This window comes from Mesitornis unicolor, unplaced genomic scaffold (assembly GCF_000695765.1).
Source record: "Mesitornis unicolor isolate BGI_N332 unplaced genomic scaffold, ASM69576v1 scaffold580, whole genome shotgun sequence".
Lineage (NCBI taxonomy): Eukaryota > Metazoa > Chordata > Aves > Mesitornithiformes > Mesitornithidae > Mesitornis > Mesitornis unicolor.
The window spans coordinates 2,667-18,081 of NW_010158737.1; the positions used below are offsets into that span (position 1 = coordinate 2,667).

Sequence of the window (15,415 nt, forward strand, 5' to 3'; positions counted from 1 at the left end):
CCAGTGATGACACTTTCTCCCCAGGTCGTCAGTTCCAGTACTTAACTGCCTTTACAGCTGGAGGGTTTTATTCCCATCTAACCCACATTCATTTGCAGTGGTTCAGTGGCAGAAGCTTTGTTCACTCTCCCACACCAATTCAGAAGTGCATCGGCTGTCTCCTTGCAGGTAAGTCCCACCCCAGTGAGAAACCTAAGCACCCACCTTTTACGGTGACGAGGACGGAGCTGTACGTCTGGCCTGCCAGGTTGGAGGCTGTGCAGGTGTACAGCCCGTTGTCTACCTGCTTGCAGTAGAGGATCTTCAGCACAAAGTTCTCCTGATCGTCCTCATAGATGACATGTCGCCGCCCTTCCAAAATGACCTCGTTGTCCTTCTTCCACACGATCTCTGGCTTGGGCTCGCCCGTCACGTAACAGCTCAGCTTGGCGTGCTTCCCCTCTGTCACGCTGCACGTGCGTGTCAGCGCCCCGAAAGTCGCGTTACGGGCCCCTTTGGTGGTCAGTCCAGCCGCCCTCTCGTAATCCCGGGAGAGGCTGTAGCCGATGCCAGACAACCCTTCTGCCATGGAGTAAGACTGGGAAGATGCTGAATCCAGAGACCCATGGAGAATGTCCATCTTCCTGATCTCCTCCCGCCTCTTTTGCAAGTGAGATAACAAGGAAGCCGTCTTGCCACAGCCGGTATCAAAGAGGCTGCTGCTACCGGGGTTGGAAGAGCCCTGAGTTTCCACCACCAGCGCGGCCGAAGCGCTGGCAGAGCCGATGGGATTCTCTGCTCGGCAGGTGTAGGTGCCACTGTCCCCCAGCCGAGCACACTGGATGGTGAGAGCGTTTGACTCCCCAGCAGACTCAATCTGGAAGCGTCCGGCATCAGCCCGGTTCCTCAGGTGTCTCCCATCCTTCTCCCAGTTCACTGAAAGGGGAGGGCTGCCCTGGACTTTGCATTTGAACATGGCATCTTCTCCCAGCGTTACTTTGATGGAGGAAGGTTTCTGGATGAAGTATGGGGCTGACTCCGTCACTGTGGTCTCCTCTCCAACTTTGATGCTGACAGCTGCAAAAGCTTCCCCGATGGTGTTCTTGGCCCGGCAGATGTATTGGCCACTGTCCTCCAGGCTCAGATCGTAGATAGTGAGCCGATAGAGATCTCCATCTTCTGTGGTTTTAAACCTTCCCCCAGACTGGACTGGAAGTTTGTCCTTTTCCCAGCTGACAACTGGGATGGGGTTTCCAATGATCTGGCAGCTCAAGGTGGCATCCTTCCCCACAGACACCATGAAAGCCTTGGGCCGGGTCAAGAAGCGGGGGACTCCGCTGAATGAGCTGTAATCCATCTTGGTTTCCTAAAGGGGGAGAAATAAAAATGTCAAGAAAATGCAGATTAGGTGGTGCAGGCAGAGAATTGCTGCACTTCCACGGTATCAAGATGTTTGTCATCTACAACAGTCACAATTTCATTGCCCTTCTCAGTATGGGTGAGAATAGTTTAGGTCATGCAGATTTCCTAGGCTTGAGCTCAATAAGCTGCTGATAGAGAGGGTAGCCCACTTTCCCACAGGAGCCACTGAGTAAAATATGTCTTTGGGCAGTTCATAGAGGAAAAACATGACCGTCCCGTTCAGCTTTGGCACTACGACAGTGACCTGCACTAATACAATGTAACGTATGGGCTGGTTCTGTAGCCACAGAGAAATAAATGGATGTTAAATTCTGAGAGATGTGTCCATCCATCATGATATCTCCTCTATCATGCTTCTCTCTTCATTTTCATCTCTCTCTTTCTATCTCAATGGCCTTGCTCTTTTCAATTATTTTATTTTTTTTTAAATTATTTCCTTTAAAATTTGTTTTAATTCTGCTTCTACGAGGTGCTCCATCTCTCCTCTTGCCCTCTCTGGTCATTACCCATCCCTATGCCTTGTTCCTTGAACCACACTCGCACAGACAGACCTCTTTCCTGCAAGGACCAACCTTTAGGAGGACACACAGTTATACCTATCACATTATTGATGATATTTCTCTTTATTCCCAACTTCCATTCAACACAACCACTGAGATACAGCACTTTTGATGGCCATGGTAGCCAGTAAGTATCTATGGCTCAACTACAACCTCATCCAGATAGAGCAGGGCCAACCACAACTGCAATAGGGATGGGTGTTTGTGCACAGCTACGGCTCGGTGCACACACACTATGTACATAAGAGTGCAAATCACGTGAAGAAACCATTGTAGGGAATACTTGCAGCAATTCAGATGGTGCCAGGCTCCTCCAAAAGAGCCCCACGTGGCTTAGGGCTTACAGGAAAGATGTCTCATCGCCTGCTTATTCTCAGTTGCTCTCAGAGGGAGCTGTGCGCCAGCCTGCTGCTGTTTGATGGCAGGGACCAGCCAAGGGGACGAGGCTTAGGCAGCGTTCAAAATTAAAGCTCAGGGCAATTCTGGTGCCTTTGTGTCCAGAGAAAGTCCAAAGCAACCAGTGGCACTAATCTTTACAACAACATTCACTCAGACACAGATTCTGCCCATCCCTGAGCAGTTGGAGAGCAATGCAGCAGCCATCAGCACCTTCAGAGTATCCCTAAAGTCCACATAACACACAACATTTTCTTACTTCTTCACTGCTCCTTACACGGCCTCCTGGATGTCCTTTACCTCCTGCTAGACTCTGCTTCCAATCTCCCAAGAAGCCCTTTTCTGTGCATTGGCTGGCATTTACTTTGACAAGTATAGCACAGCAAGACGCCCAGTCTTGACCCCATTAACACCAGTAACCATGCACCAGCTGGCTCTCCCGGGGAGCAGGATTAGACCTCAGAGCCTCTCTGAAATCAAACTCACAAGATTTGAGCACACCGTTTCTCTCCAAGCTGCAATATCTCTTTGGCTTCATGATGCCAGACGCTCCTGTCCGAGCTGTACGAATGGTTGTGATTGCCACGTTGTTCTTACAACTGTGCTTTTTCACCTTCAAAGCAGCACACAACGTAAAACAACCAGGGCTCTGCACGTTGTAAGTAACTCCAAAAGGAAATAATAACCCACCACCACGACAGAAATATCCTTTTCCTAATCCTACGGCCACTCGGCTTCCCCGCTGGCCACAAATCCACCCACTCCTTACCCAATGGCAGATGCCCTCACAGCCTCCCCCCCAATTCCAGCAGAAATCAGTAGCAGCAAACCAAAAAAAAATTACTTTAATTCTTTGAGTCACCATTTGGGCAAAGGTTTCGTTATTTTTTCCATCCTCCTCCAGCTCCTGTTGCAGGGCATTAGGGTTACTGTGCAGATCACTGATGGCACCAGGGAATGGGACCAATCTGGTGCACGACCTTGGGGAAATCACTTCTTTTCCCTGTGTCTTCCCTCCCATTCCTTCTTCATATCAGGACAGGGATGGTCTCACAAATAATTATGTACAGAGTGTATATAGGACAGTATATGATAGGACAATGCTTGCTGGAGTATAGGACAAATCATGCATGAAAGTTAGTACCAAATTACTTTTGTTTTTATTCAATTTACACTGCTGGGGATCGAAAGACACGAATTGCCATTAAAACTAAATACTGGGAAAGTGGTGGCACAAAAATATAAGATGGCATTCGTTACAATCATTATTATCACTGAAGATGGAATAGCTGAGCTAACCTTCAGACTTCATTTAGGCCAAAGATCTAAGGCAAAACCAGACTTCTTTCTGTATTTAAAAGGAAAAGTACACTACATCCTATCCTATCCTGTCTCTCCTGCTCCAAAGATGAGATAAAACTCTTAAGGAGTTAAAGACTTTTCCCTTTAGACAAAATCGATCCTTTCTAAACTAATTCAGCAAGCAAATTTCATTATTCCACCAAAGATCTTTAGAAAGTTAAGAAAAGGCTTTCAAAGAATGTAAATCTGAAAAAAAATCCCAAACCAACCAATGGGGAAATATTTATGGTAAACATTAAGAGTGCAAAGAACGATTGACTTGCAGTCATTAGTGCTGAGATCTACAGAGCGGTCACCTTCATTACCGGTCACAATGAATTTACAGAACTATTTTTGCCTTGATTTAAAACTGGTTTAGAAACCTGCGAGTTTGCACTTCTTTAGTCCCTCTTACCGCCTTCTACCTCTGTCCTCACTTGAGCTTTGAAATGTATTTTTCATTTAAAAAGCATTTTCCATTGCAAATTTGTGAACGGGGAAGCTGCGTGAATGGTCAGAAGATGCAGATGTGAGCTTTGGGCTTCAGCCAAAGTGCACTGAAGTCAGTGGAAATTTCCACTGGAGTCAATTAGCTGACAATCAGTCTTCTGCTAATTTGGGGAAGGACCATTTCAGTGTTCAAGGGTGGATGCTGGGATTCAGGTTCAACTCTGGAGAATCCAGCAGTAAATTCACTACATTAACTAAGAATTAACCATCAAAACACAGATTCAGAGATCACCACCTAATCTTTACCAGCCATTAGCCCAGATTTCAGGCTGCACTTGGATGCATCTTGAAAAGGTGTTGGCATGTCTCATCCTTCCCAGTTCCCTGATTGTTTCTGACAGATGTGTCACTCTGACTCACTTCCAGATTCAAATCCATAGCACCAAAAAGAGCAAAAACCAAAGATTCTTCACTTCTCCTTCAACATGGGCATGTAACATGGAGAAGTACCTGGTGGAGATACTCCATAACATGGAGAAGTGCCTGGAGATACCTGCTTGGTACCCAGCCAGTGACCTTCCAGCAAGCAGTGGTTTCCCTCAAACCAGTCCCCAGGAGATGTATCCAGGCCTGGAGGAGAGCTCTGCTCTGTTAGGTGCTCTCCAAGCCCGGGTCTCACCATGGTGAACTAGGTTGGAGCAGTAAATCCATCCAATATGATGCTACTCCATGGCCATAACCTCAAAGGTCCAGCATCCCTCTCCTGTTGCTCCCAAACACTCACCTGGTGTTTGCAACTCGTTTCTCTCCATCAGGCACAAGCCACTGTGTCCACAGACCTCCAAGTGCAAGGTGAAGACCCCACATCCCATGTAATCTACACCACATCCCACTCTGTACCAGCCTTTACCCTGTGCCCTCACGCTCAATGCTTCTTATGCCACTGTGAATGACCAGGATGCCAGAAGGAAATCAGTGAGAACAGCATGTGCTCATCAGTGTTATTTTGATTTCTAACATGGTAGGAAAGCACCACAGGGTTTATTCCTTGCTCTGCCACTGGCTTATTTCTCTAATAATGAGAAAGTTGCTCAGATTCTTGTATCTTCAGCCCCCATCTGAAAAAAGGGCTTAAAAAGCCTTGCCTTATGGGCATTGAGAGCATGAAATCCAGGAACCGGCATGAAATCTTAACCTGTGGCAAGGGTGAAGCTTTATAAATATCTTAGATCAAACAGCTTAGGTTGCACTAGATAAACTACATTTTATAAGTTTAAATGGGATAAAATGCATCACATTAGATTAGGCTGATAAAACAGATATAGGAGTAGGAAGAGAATAGCCTTGTGGACATACAGAATGGACAAAATTTAATATTGCTACAGTGTAATTTGCTAATGAATTTAGGAAACAATTACACTAATTCAGATTCTTTATATGTACATTCAAACTAATAAATAAATAAATAAATTAGTAACTCTGCAAGTGCCAGGACAGCTCCTTTGGATGCGATAGGGCTGACAACAAAGTATGAATAAACCTGGTCAATGCAAATTCCCTTTCCAATTAATCTCAGACGTTAACCAATATCATCTTTCTCCTTGTAATCCCTCTGTGATTAATCATTTGCAGCAGAGATCGTGTTCCCATCTGGGTATTTCTGGGCACGCCGAAGGCAAAGTAGCAGCACTTGTAACATTACTTATGTCTCTATCCATTCACATTTTCACTGGTTTATGGTTGGGGGAATGAGGCACAGATCTGTCAGATAACACAAATAAATCACTGCCCAGGAACCAACACATGACCATGAAGTCAGTCAAGGCCTCCTACCCACTCCTCTCCTCACCACTTTCCATCTCTGCCCTATACCTGCCTCCCTATGGACAAGTGGGCAAGCCCTTGCCAGTGTGAACACCCTTGGACAACTCCAGTTCCTGCTGGAGCAGTCTGAGGTGGTGTTCATCAGGAGATGGAGAGTGCTGATGGTGGCACCACCACTCTCTTGACCTTCTGCCTTTCACTGTGTTGTGCTCGCTGATGGGTTGGATTCATTTGCTTCATCAATGCTGAGCTGCATCTGGAAAACCTTCAACAGGCCTTACAGGCTCAGAGATGAGTGGCTGAGAGCTTCTGGGCAGAAAAGGAGCTGGGGGTGTTGGTGGACAGCAGGGTGACCATAAGACAGCAATGTGCCCTTGGGTCAAGAAGGTCAACGCCATCTTGGGGTGTATCAGAAGGGGGCAGTCTCACCAGGTCAGAGAGGTTCTTCTTCACCTCTACTCTACCCTGCTCAGACCACATCTGCAATATTGTGTCCAGTTCACAGAATCACAGAACGTTAGGGATTGGAAGGGACCTCAAAAGATCATCCAGTCCAATCCCCCTGCTGGAGCAGGAACACCCAGATGAGGTTGCACAGGAAGGGGTGCAGGCGGGTTTTGAATGTCTCCAGAGAAGGAGACTCCACAACCTCTCTGGGCAGCCTGGTCCAGTGCTCTGTCACCCTCACTGAAAAGAAGTTTCTTCTCAAATTTAAGTGAAACCTCCTGTGTTCCAGTTTGTGTTACCCCTTGTCTTATCATTGTTTGTCACTGAGAAGAGCCTGGCTCCATCCTCGTGACACTCACCCTTTATATATTTATAAACAATAAATAAACATATTTATAAACAGTTCTGGGCCCTCAGTTCAAGAAGGACAGGAACTGCTTGAAAGAGTACAGCAGAGCCACAAAGATGATGGAGGGAGTGGAGCATCTCCTGCTGAGGAGCGGCTGAGAGAGCTGGGGCTCTTGAGCTTGGAGCAGAGGAGACTGAGGGGTGACCTCATTCATGGGGATCAATTTGGAAAGGGCGAGTGTCAGGAGGAAGGAGCCAGGCTCTGCTCTGGGATGTCCAATGCCAGGACAAGGGGCAATGGTCCCAAGCTGGAGCACAGGAGGTTCAAGATGAACATGAGGAAAAGTTTTTTACTGTGAGGGTGTCAGAGCATGGCCCAGGCTGCCCAGAGAGGTTGTGGAGTCTCCTTCTCTGGAGACATTCAAACCCCTGGCCGTGTTCCTGTGTGACCTGGTCTGGGTGATCCTGCTCTGGCAGGGCGGTTAGACTGGGGGAGCTTTCAAGGTCCCTTCCAACTCCTGACATTCTGTGATTCTGTGAACAAACTCAAAGAAGGCAGAGATCTCACACCATGGCATGTTGCCCTCCAAGCAGTCAGTAGCCTGTGGTGATGCTCTTTGGTGTGAGAGAGGACAGAGGTGGCAGCTCATTCTCTGTCCAAGCTTTCCAATGTAATGGTTAGAAAGGGAATCCTGTCCACCACGACCTTGGGCAAAGAGCAAAAGCACCGTGCAATCCACCTCAAATATTTTAATATTCCCAAAAGAAACATGGCCACAAGTAGCACACCTGCATGATTGGAGACTTTGAGGACATAAAACCCAGGTAGGGACAGACACCTGAACCTAGGAGACCACTGAAGTCTGAACACAAATCGGGAGCATGGAGGTTCTCACTGACACCACATTAAGACTCAGCCCATGCCTGCTTGCTCATTTTCTCAATCCTCTTCTAACCTGTCTTTGCTCAAGCAGCAAACTGTCAATCTCAGGTCTTTTTTTGCTCTTAGAGTTCATATTTCCTGGACTTCCTCAGCAATGGCAACTGCTAAACCTTGCACCTCTTCCTCTGCTGATGGGAAAGACAAGATTTGCAGGGAAACTCCCATCTGTGGGTCCCCAGCTTTCAAAGAACATCACAAAAGCAGAAGCTTCAGATAAAAATCAAGTCAACACTGGTATTACTGGAGTTTACATGATACATCTGTTCCTGAGTTGTTCCATCTAAAAACACCAGGAAACAGCATCTGTGGGTGGGAAGGGAAGTTGCTGGGTCATAAAATGGGAAGTGCGGATTTCCTTTGCTGGTTAAAATTCTGCTGAGGGAAAATAGCAGTAACCCAGCTGTGCTATTACTTCTAACAACCTCCCAGGGATGGGACAACTTTGGAATAGCACAAGTATTCGGTGTCAGCTGTGAGCTCAGTGACATCAGATGGGGACAGACGGACGCCTACGAACCGTTACAGCAGACAGGGAGCTTTGGGGGTGAAATGCACACCAGCACACCCAGTGCTGCACGCCCATTACATCTCTAAATCAGGTGTAAGTAGAGATTTGCACTGATGCACTAATCCAGGATGGCAGAATGGATCTGATGCCTGTTTCATCAGAGCAGGAACGGTATCTGCCAGCGAAGAGCTGGACCTGGGGCTTAGATTGGGCTACTCTAAATTCCACTTCAGTCAGAGACGACAGATTTTGGCATCTGCAAAGGTCATTTGATAAGCAGATGAAAGGGTTTTCCATGGTAGTTTAGGGAGAGATCAGTCTTCCTGTGCTATAGGAGATGTCGGACACAGAGGACTCCGTGTACCTGCAATGAACTAAACCTATTGCAATAAGCTCCTAACTCAATTCGGAGTAAGGCTCACCTGCATTCCCTGCCTTCTACAGCCTCCACAGTGAGCCAAAGCCCACAGGAGATGTGAAGGGAAATTTCACAGCAGGTCAGTGGCTAACGTGGTGTTAAATTCAGCGAGCAGCCCTCAGCAAAAAGATGGCTGAGCTCAAGGCAAGAGGGGCTCACATTTCTGACCTTCAGGGTAGGGCTAAACACGCACCAACTGTCTCAGAAAGGACCTGCATCACCTCGTGCTCCTGGTATCAAACCTTCATCAATAACCTGAGTGTTTCCAATGACTGGTGGCAAACACGAGAGCAAAATCAAACATATAAAGAATTCCAACAAGAACAAATCGCATGGTTTGCACCTCCAGTCACATAAGCAAGCACGCATTCAATGTAGACCACGGGGGACTGAAGTCACTTGGATGATTTATATGGTTAAAGCACACATTAACGTTCCTTTTTGATATAAAGGCAGAACTATTACTTATAGAGCTCATCCCTCTTTTAACCACACGGCTAGCAACCACTTTCCATCAGCACACCCATAGTTCAAGAAGATCCAAAAAGGGAATTCTTCCTCCTACTTGGTCTCTGCTGCAGCACAGGGGCTTCACTTCAGATTCCCTCCTCAACAGAGCTACAAAACAACCCCAGAAACTTCCAGAGGACTAAAACCGCTCAAATCAGCCCCTTTGATAACAAAGACTCCACAACAGCAATTTTTTATTTTACCTTTCAGAGCCTAAAGGCACCCAGGCTGCTCTGACAGTGCACAAATGAAGGCTACAGCACAGGGGAGGTCTCAAGCACACAGTGATGCTCATTCCTGATCCACGGGAATGAGAAACCAGGAGACAAATGGCTGGAAAAGACAAATTTTCTGGGTTTGGCCCTCTGGGCACAGAACCGGAATAATGTAAATTTTCACAATTTCATCACAGATTTCACCCAACTGGGTTTTGCTTTGCACGCAGCCCCTGGAGAGAAGGGGCTATGGCAGAGTTGCCACTGTAGGTACATCCTAGATCCTGCTCAGGTGACAAGGACAGGCAGCTCGAGCCAGGTGAGCTTTAAAGGTTCAGAGAAGTGGTAGATTCACCCTGGTTTATTTTACCTTATGGGTCTCCTTGTTTAGAAGTTTCTTTTACACATCTGCAGTCAGTAGAGCTATGTTATAGCTGTGTTAATGCCTGTTTCCACCTCACATGCACACACATGTAAGTGCCTGCACCTTTCTGTCCCTTGCACGAATGAAACCAGCACTGAACCAAAAAAATCCCAACTCTTGAATCCTCTGCATGAACAGAAATGCAACAAATAAATAAAATAAACTGGCTTATAGTACACCTCCAGTCTTAGCACGTGTGATTTCCTACGTGAGGCTGTTGTAGGATCACGGCTCCCATAGGGACAAAGAATTCCCTCGGTGACAATTAGCAGCGCGGCTCCAACCTCAGCCCTTGTATTTTAACCGGTGGACGTCACTGCCATTACAGCCGCTCCACCCCATTGAGCTGTAGGGCTGAAAATAACCTCAGCTGTCGAGCTCCATCTCTCCCCATCTCTCATCAGAGCCATTTGTAGAAATGCGAGGAGGGTGGGGGGGCTGCAGTGTGCATCGCTATTGACACCGGAGAGAAGCTCAGAGGAAAAATAAAGCCCTTGCTGAAGAGAAAAGCAGCTCTGAGATTATGCCCTGGAAATAAAACTTTTAAATAAAACACTCCTTGCTGCCACCTTTCTGCAGGAACCATGCTTTTTCCAGGCTCTCCATGAACACAAATCTCCAATTTGGGGACAAAAACGTATCAAATCAACAGCTTTAAACCTGCTTTTCCTCCCTTTTCTCCTCTCCTCTGAAGGTCCATCATTGCTCTTTCAATAGCCAAAAGTAATTAAGCAAAGCAATCCACATTCAGTTCAGACCAGAAGGATGGGTTTTACCTGTACCTTCAGCTCCATCTCCAAACGTGTTTTGTAAAGCAAGACATACTCCAGCACAGTAACATTGACACAGAAATAACCTCACCCCTCCCTCAGCTTCTAAAACCATTCTCCACTTTCTGCTGGACGCCAGCGTCCCAAACTCCGCTTCCCTTTACCCAAAGGCTTAGGTCTTACCTGGAGTCTTGTCAGAGTCCAAGGAGAAACAAAACTCTGGGCAGGGTAAGAAAAAGCCGATTCCTACTGAGATGACAGGAGGGGGAAGGGGGAAGAGGGGAACAGAGGGCATGGGGAGACCATATTGGGTTTGGTTCCCCCCTCTTTCCCCTCCAGAAAAATAAACCAGAAACCCCAGCGATGGCAGGGACGTGCAGCAGAAGGTCCCCACAAGTCCCTCGGCAGTGGCTTGGCTGCTGGGGGTTAGGCTGTGCCACCCCCCCCTGCTTCCCACCCCTTCTCTGGGTTGCCCTCCTCCAGTCAAATTGCTGACGTGCTTCGCTTTCCCTCTGCAGCCCAGCTCCAAAATAGCTCTGGGTGTCATTTACTGGGGAGATTAGGTTTCCTGCATGAGAGAGGCGAAAGGGCATCGTTTTAGGGACTCGCTGGGTCCATTCAGCAACAGCAAGGGGTAAAAAAACCATCAGAGATGTGTGTGTTCATGGTGTAGGGGACAGGTTGTGGTGACAGGGAGGGTCAAAACTGCTCCTCAAGAGCCCATCCCAAAGCCAAGTGATAAATGGGACGTGGGGACTCGGGAACAGGCAGCTGCCAACTTATCAGCGTTACACGGTGGAGAGGAATTCTTCTCCAAAGGCACCAGATCAATAGGAGGTTTATTTATAACCTGCCAGGCAAGAGTTGATACAATGGTGAATAAACAGCAAGCTAATAAACCTAAAGTGTATTTCTCCCTGTCTTAACCTCAACATGGCTGAGTCTTTTTGCAGCATGAATCTGAAGTGTCTGCAAAAATGGTGTGAGATGCACACACATCACCAGCTCAGAAGCTCAAAATCATATCTTCTATATTTACCAGTAAAATTGCTATTTGCTTCAACAATTTCCTGAACACAGAGTTTACACCAACTCTTATTGGCTAGCAAAGTATTTTGGATTTAAATGTCACCTTTGCTACTGAGGAGGAGCTAGAAGAGAGTCCAGGCTCCCCCCATCCCCTCTGCATGGCTATCAGGAGTGAGCTACAAGATACGCTTGTTTTTGGCAGTAAACAAAGCAGATAATGCTCTGCAGAGCTTGAGGGCATGGATCAGCTGAAGACACAAGGGTATGTTGTGTTTAGTCACTTTTTGGGGGACAAAAACACCAGCAGAAGAGCAAAAGGGGGTTTTATTTGGGATTTTGAAAGCAGGGGTTGAAAAGAGTCAGAGGGACCAAAGGTAGGGCACCATGGTAGACACAGTGTCCTATCATCTGGGCAGAGAAATGGCTTTTTCTGCCTTGCATCCAGTGGGATCTCAACTCTTGAAGCCTCTGAGTCTTGCATTGCGTTCACAGGACATTTGGCTGCTGGAAACTAGAATGTGGAAGACATCCAGCATGACCCAAGTAGGATCTCTTTGAAAGCAGAACTCAAGGAGAAGGTGACAGGGATGAAAAGAAATAAGGTCAAGAGGACTCCATTAACTTAATGCAATGGGATAACCAAGGATGAGGATGTGGGCCAAAAGAAGACACTGAAGTTGGTTTAGGGCTGCTTTCTGTGCAGGGAAGAAGCTGGACACTGGTTTGGTCTAGAAACAGATGTTTGATCCCATGCTGAGAGCAGGGCTGAAGAACTGTATTGAGCTGTTGGAGCGGGTCTAGAGGAGGCCATAAAGATGCTCAGGGGCTGGAGCACTGCCTTATGAGGACTGGCTGAGAGAGTTATGGGTGTTCAGTCTGGAGAAGAGAAGGCTCTGGGGGGACCTAATTGTGGCCTTCCAGTTCCTGAAGGGGTCCTACAGGAAAGCTGGGGAGGGACTTTTTACAAGTGCAGGTAGCAATAGAATGAGAGGGAATGGTTTTAAACTGGAAGAAGGGAGATTTGGACTGGATATTAGGAGGAAATTCTTGACTGTGAGGGTGGTGAGACACTGGCCCAGGTTGTCCAGGAAAGTTGTGGATGTCCCCTCCCTGGCAGTGTTCAAGGCCAGGTTGGACAGGGCTTTGAGCAGCCTGGGCTGATGGAGGTGTCCCTGAGCATGGCAGGGGTGGGGCTGGAGGAGCTTTAAGGTCCCTTCCAACCCAAACCATGCTGTGATTCTATGTACTGACAAGGATGGAAGAGAAGAAGCCACAGCAAATGTGGGATACCCCATCATCTCCTCAAGGGGGAATGGAGAGGGCAGCATGGACTGGTGACTCTCTGATGAGTGAGGTTGGAAGGACCCACCTCTCAAGTCCAGTCATAAGCAATGTGCTGCCCACCAGTGACCAAATCTGAGACGCAGCAAAAAGGTGGCAAAGCACTGCCTCCTGCTCCACACTTCTTTTGAGTCAAAATAGTCAGAATTTACCCAGGGTAGGGCAAAACCAAGCATAAAGTTATAGAACTGGGGGGAAAAAAGTGTATCTAGATCTCAGGTGACACAAAGAGTTAGTAACAAAACTACATACACCTTTGAATCACTGCAATTTCATTTCTGAACAGGATAATTTGTACTTTTCCATAAGCTGAACATAAAAAGAAATTATTTCTTATCAAGTCCTGCTTTGCACTTCAAGGTCTACCCCAACCTGAAACTGCTGGACCCATGTGGCTGATGCTCCTCCGAAAAACAGAAGAAACACCAGCAAAAATGTCCATCTAGAGAGAAATCGTGAACTCCATGCAGGCTTCACCGCCAGAAGGAGGATTAGGGAATTAATATGTAGCTATTACTACTTGGAGATGCTAATTATAAGATGAATGCAACCACATCAGCTCCACTTGGCAACCCCGTGCTGATGATGCCAAAGCCACTGCCTGGCTTCCAAGCTGCCACATCTGATTCTGTTCACTTCTGAAATGAAGGCACATTGTTTTGGAAGGGCTTCCAGGGGTGCAGCTTCCTTCTGTGGTTCACCTGATGCCTTTTGGAGAGATGGACAAGAAATGTCTTTTTATTTTATCTTAGCCAGCAAGTGAGACATATGGAAGGTGGATCATAGAATGGTTTGGGTTGGAAGATACACACAAATAACCCACAGATCATAAACTTTTTTCCCTGCCACATTTAATTTTGACTGGTAGGACCTCCTAATTCTGTGTTAAACATCACTACATCACCGGTAGTTCCCTAAAGCACTCCTAATGTAAGGGAGCTTATCTCCCCAAAACAAGGTTACATATGCCTGGTAAGATTAATTGATATAGAGTCATGGAGAACATAGAAGATGACTGTATTTCAAAGGGAAATCTAACAATTACATTGAGTTGGCTGCTGCCTCATCAGGGAAGATCAGAATCCCATTAGGGATTGTTTTACCTATTTCCAAAGCAGCTGGGCATTGTTGATCCCAAATCCTTTACAGAACTGCACCTGAGCAGCATTTTCCTGTGCTCCCATTGAGCACTGGATTATTTGTTAACCCTTCCAGAGAACTTTATATGTTTTTTTATTCACAAATTTGTGATCGTGGAGCTCTAAGCCTGACTTACCAAAATCTTGAGACATCCCACCAAAATCAGATTTTGGGTAAAAATATTAGCAGTGCCCCCATGGTACAGCCTGCTTGGTTCTGCTTGACAAATCCTTCCACTTTGACATTAAATCTTCAACAACTACACACTGAATATCCTAGATCACGCTCCAAAACTGTTTACAAGACTCTCATAGGGAAGAGCAGTATGTTTATTTTTTAATTCCATTTACAGACTACGCTTCCTTTCTATCTATAAAGCTGTCAAACAGGAACTAGATTGGACTGATGAGGCTTCACACCACTTAACTGTGACTCTCCTCTTTACCATCTTCTCAGTGTTTACAAGATTGATTTTTACCTTATGTTCCAACATCTTTCTGGGACTTAAGTTCAAATATCTGACCTATAATTACATATATATCTAGATATAGATATATATATCTCTCTATATCTATCTATCTATCTATATATCCTATAATTACATATATATATGTATGCAATTATATATATATTTTCTTTCCCATTTTAAAGACGGAACTGCACTTACCCTTCATGGGTTTTCTGGCCCACTGGCCACCACCAGGAGTTTTATTATTGATGTTGTCGCAGATCCCCACACCACCTGGAATATCACAAGTGCTCTACAACAGAGTTTGCAAGGTTCAGCTCATTTTAAAACGTCTTTCCTTTTTGTGCATTTTCTAGCCGATTTCTTACCTGTTAGAGACAGAGGTATTTGCTCCTTTGTTACGGGTTATAACGATCATATATAAAAATAATAATTAAAAAATCAACAACTTTCCTGCTTTACTGAATATTCAACCGATCATTACTCCTTCCTCTTCAGGGGTAGGGAGGCCTCCTCCCGCTCTTCTTGTGCTTCCACGTGGTGTGCTTCCACAGGAGACAGTCCTCTGTGAACTTCTCTGTGAGTCTTCCCACGGTCTGCAGTTTCCTCACAAACTGCTCCAGTATTGGCTTCCCATCTGGGGGATGCAGTCCTTCCCACAGACTGCTCCAGTGCAGACTTACGGAGTCATGTCCTCTTTCAGGTTCAGTCACCTTTCCGGGGCACCCCCGGGTTCAGGGGGCCCTGCCCCACCAGTGAACTCTACAGGCTGCAGGCAGTCGACCAGGCTCTCGCCACAGCTTACAGGGGGAGAACTTGGCTCCGCACACCTCTTGCTCCTCCCTCTCCTTTCTGTCCTTCAACCCACCTTGGTGTTCTTC

General features: G+C 46.5%; 1 protein-coding gene across 1 annotated transcript; it reads right to left on the minus strand.

Annotated features, from left to right (window-relative positions):
* Positions 1-204: 204 nt before the first annotated feature.
* Positions 205-1,336, minus strand: LOC104540474 (obscurin; the record flags this gene model as incomplete). The annotated part of the gene is made up of 1 exon (XM_010184300.1): positions 205-1,336. A coding segment is annotated over exon 1 (1,132 nt), but the record flags the coding sequence as incomplete, so codon positions are not given.
* Between the last annotated feature and the right edge of the window lie 14,079 nt (positions 1,337-15,415).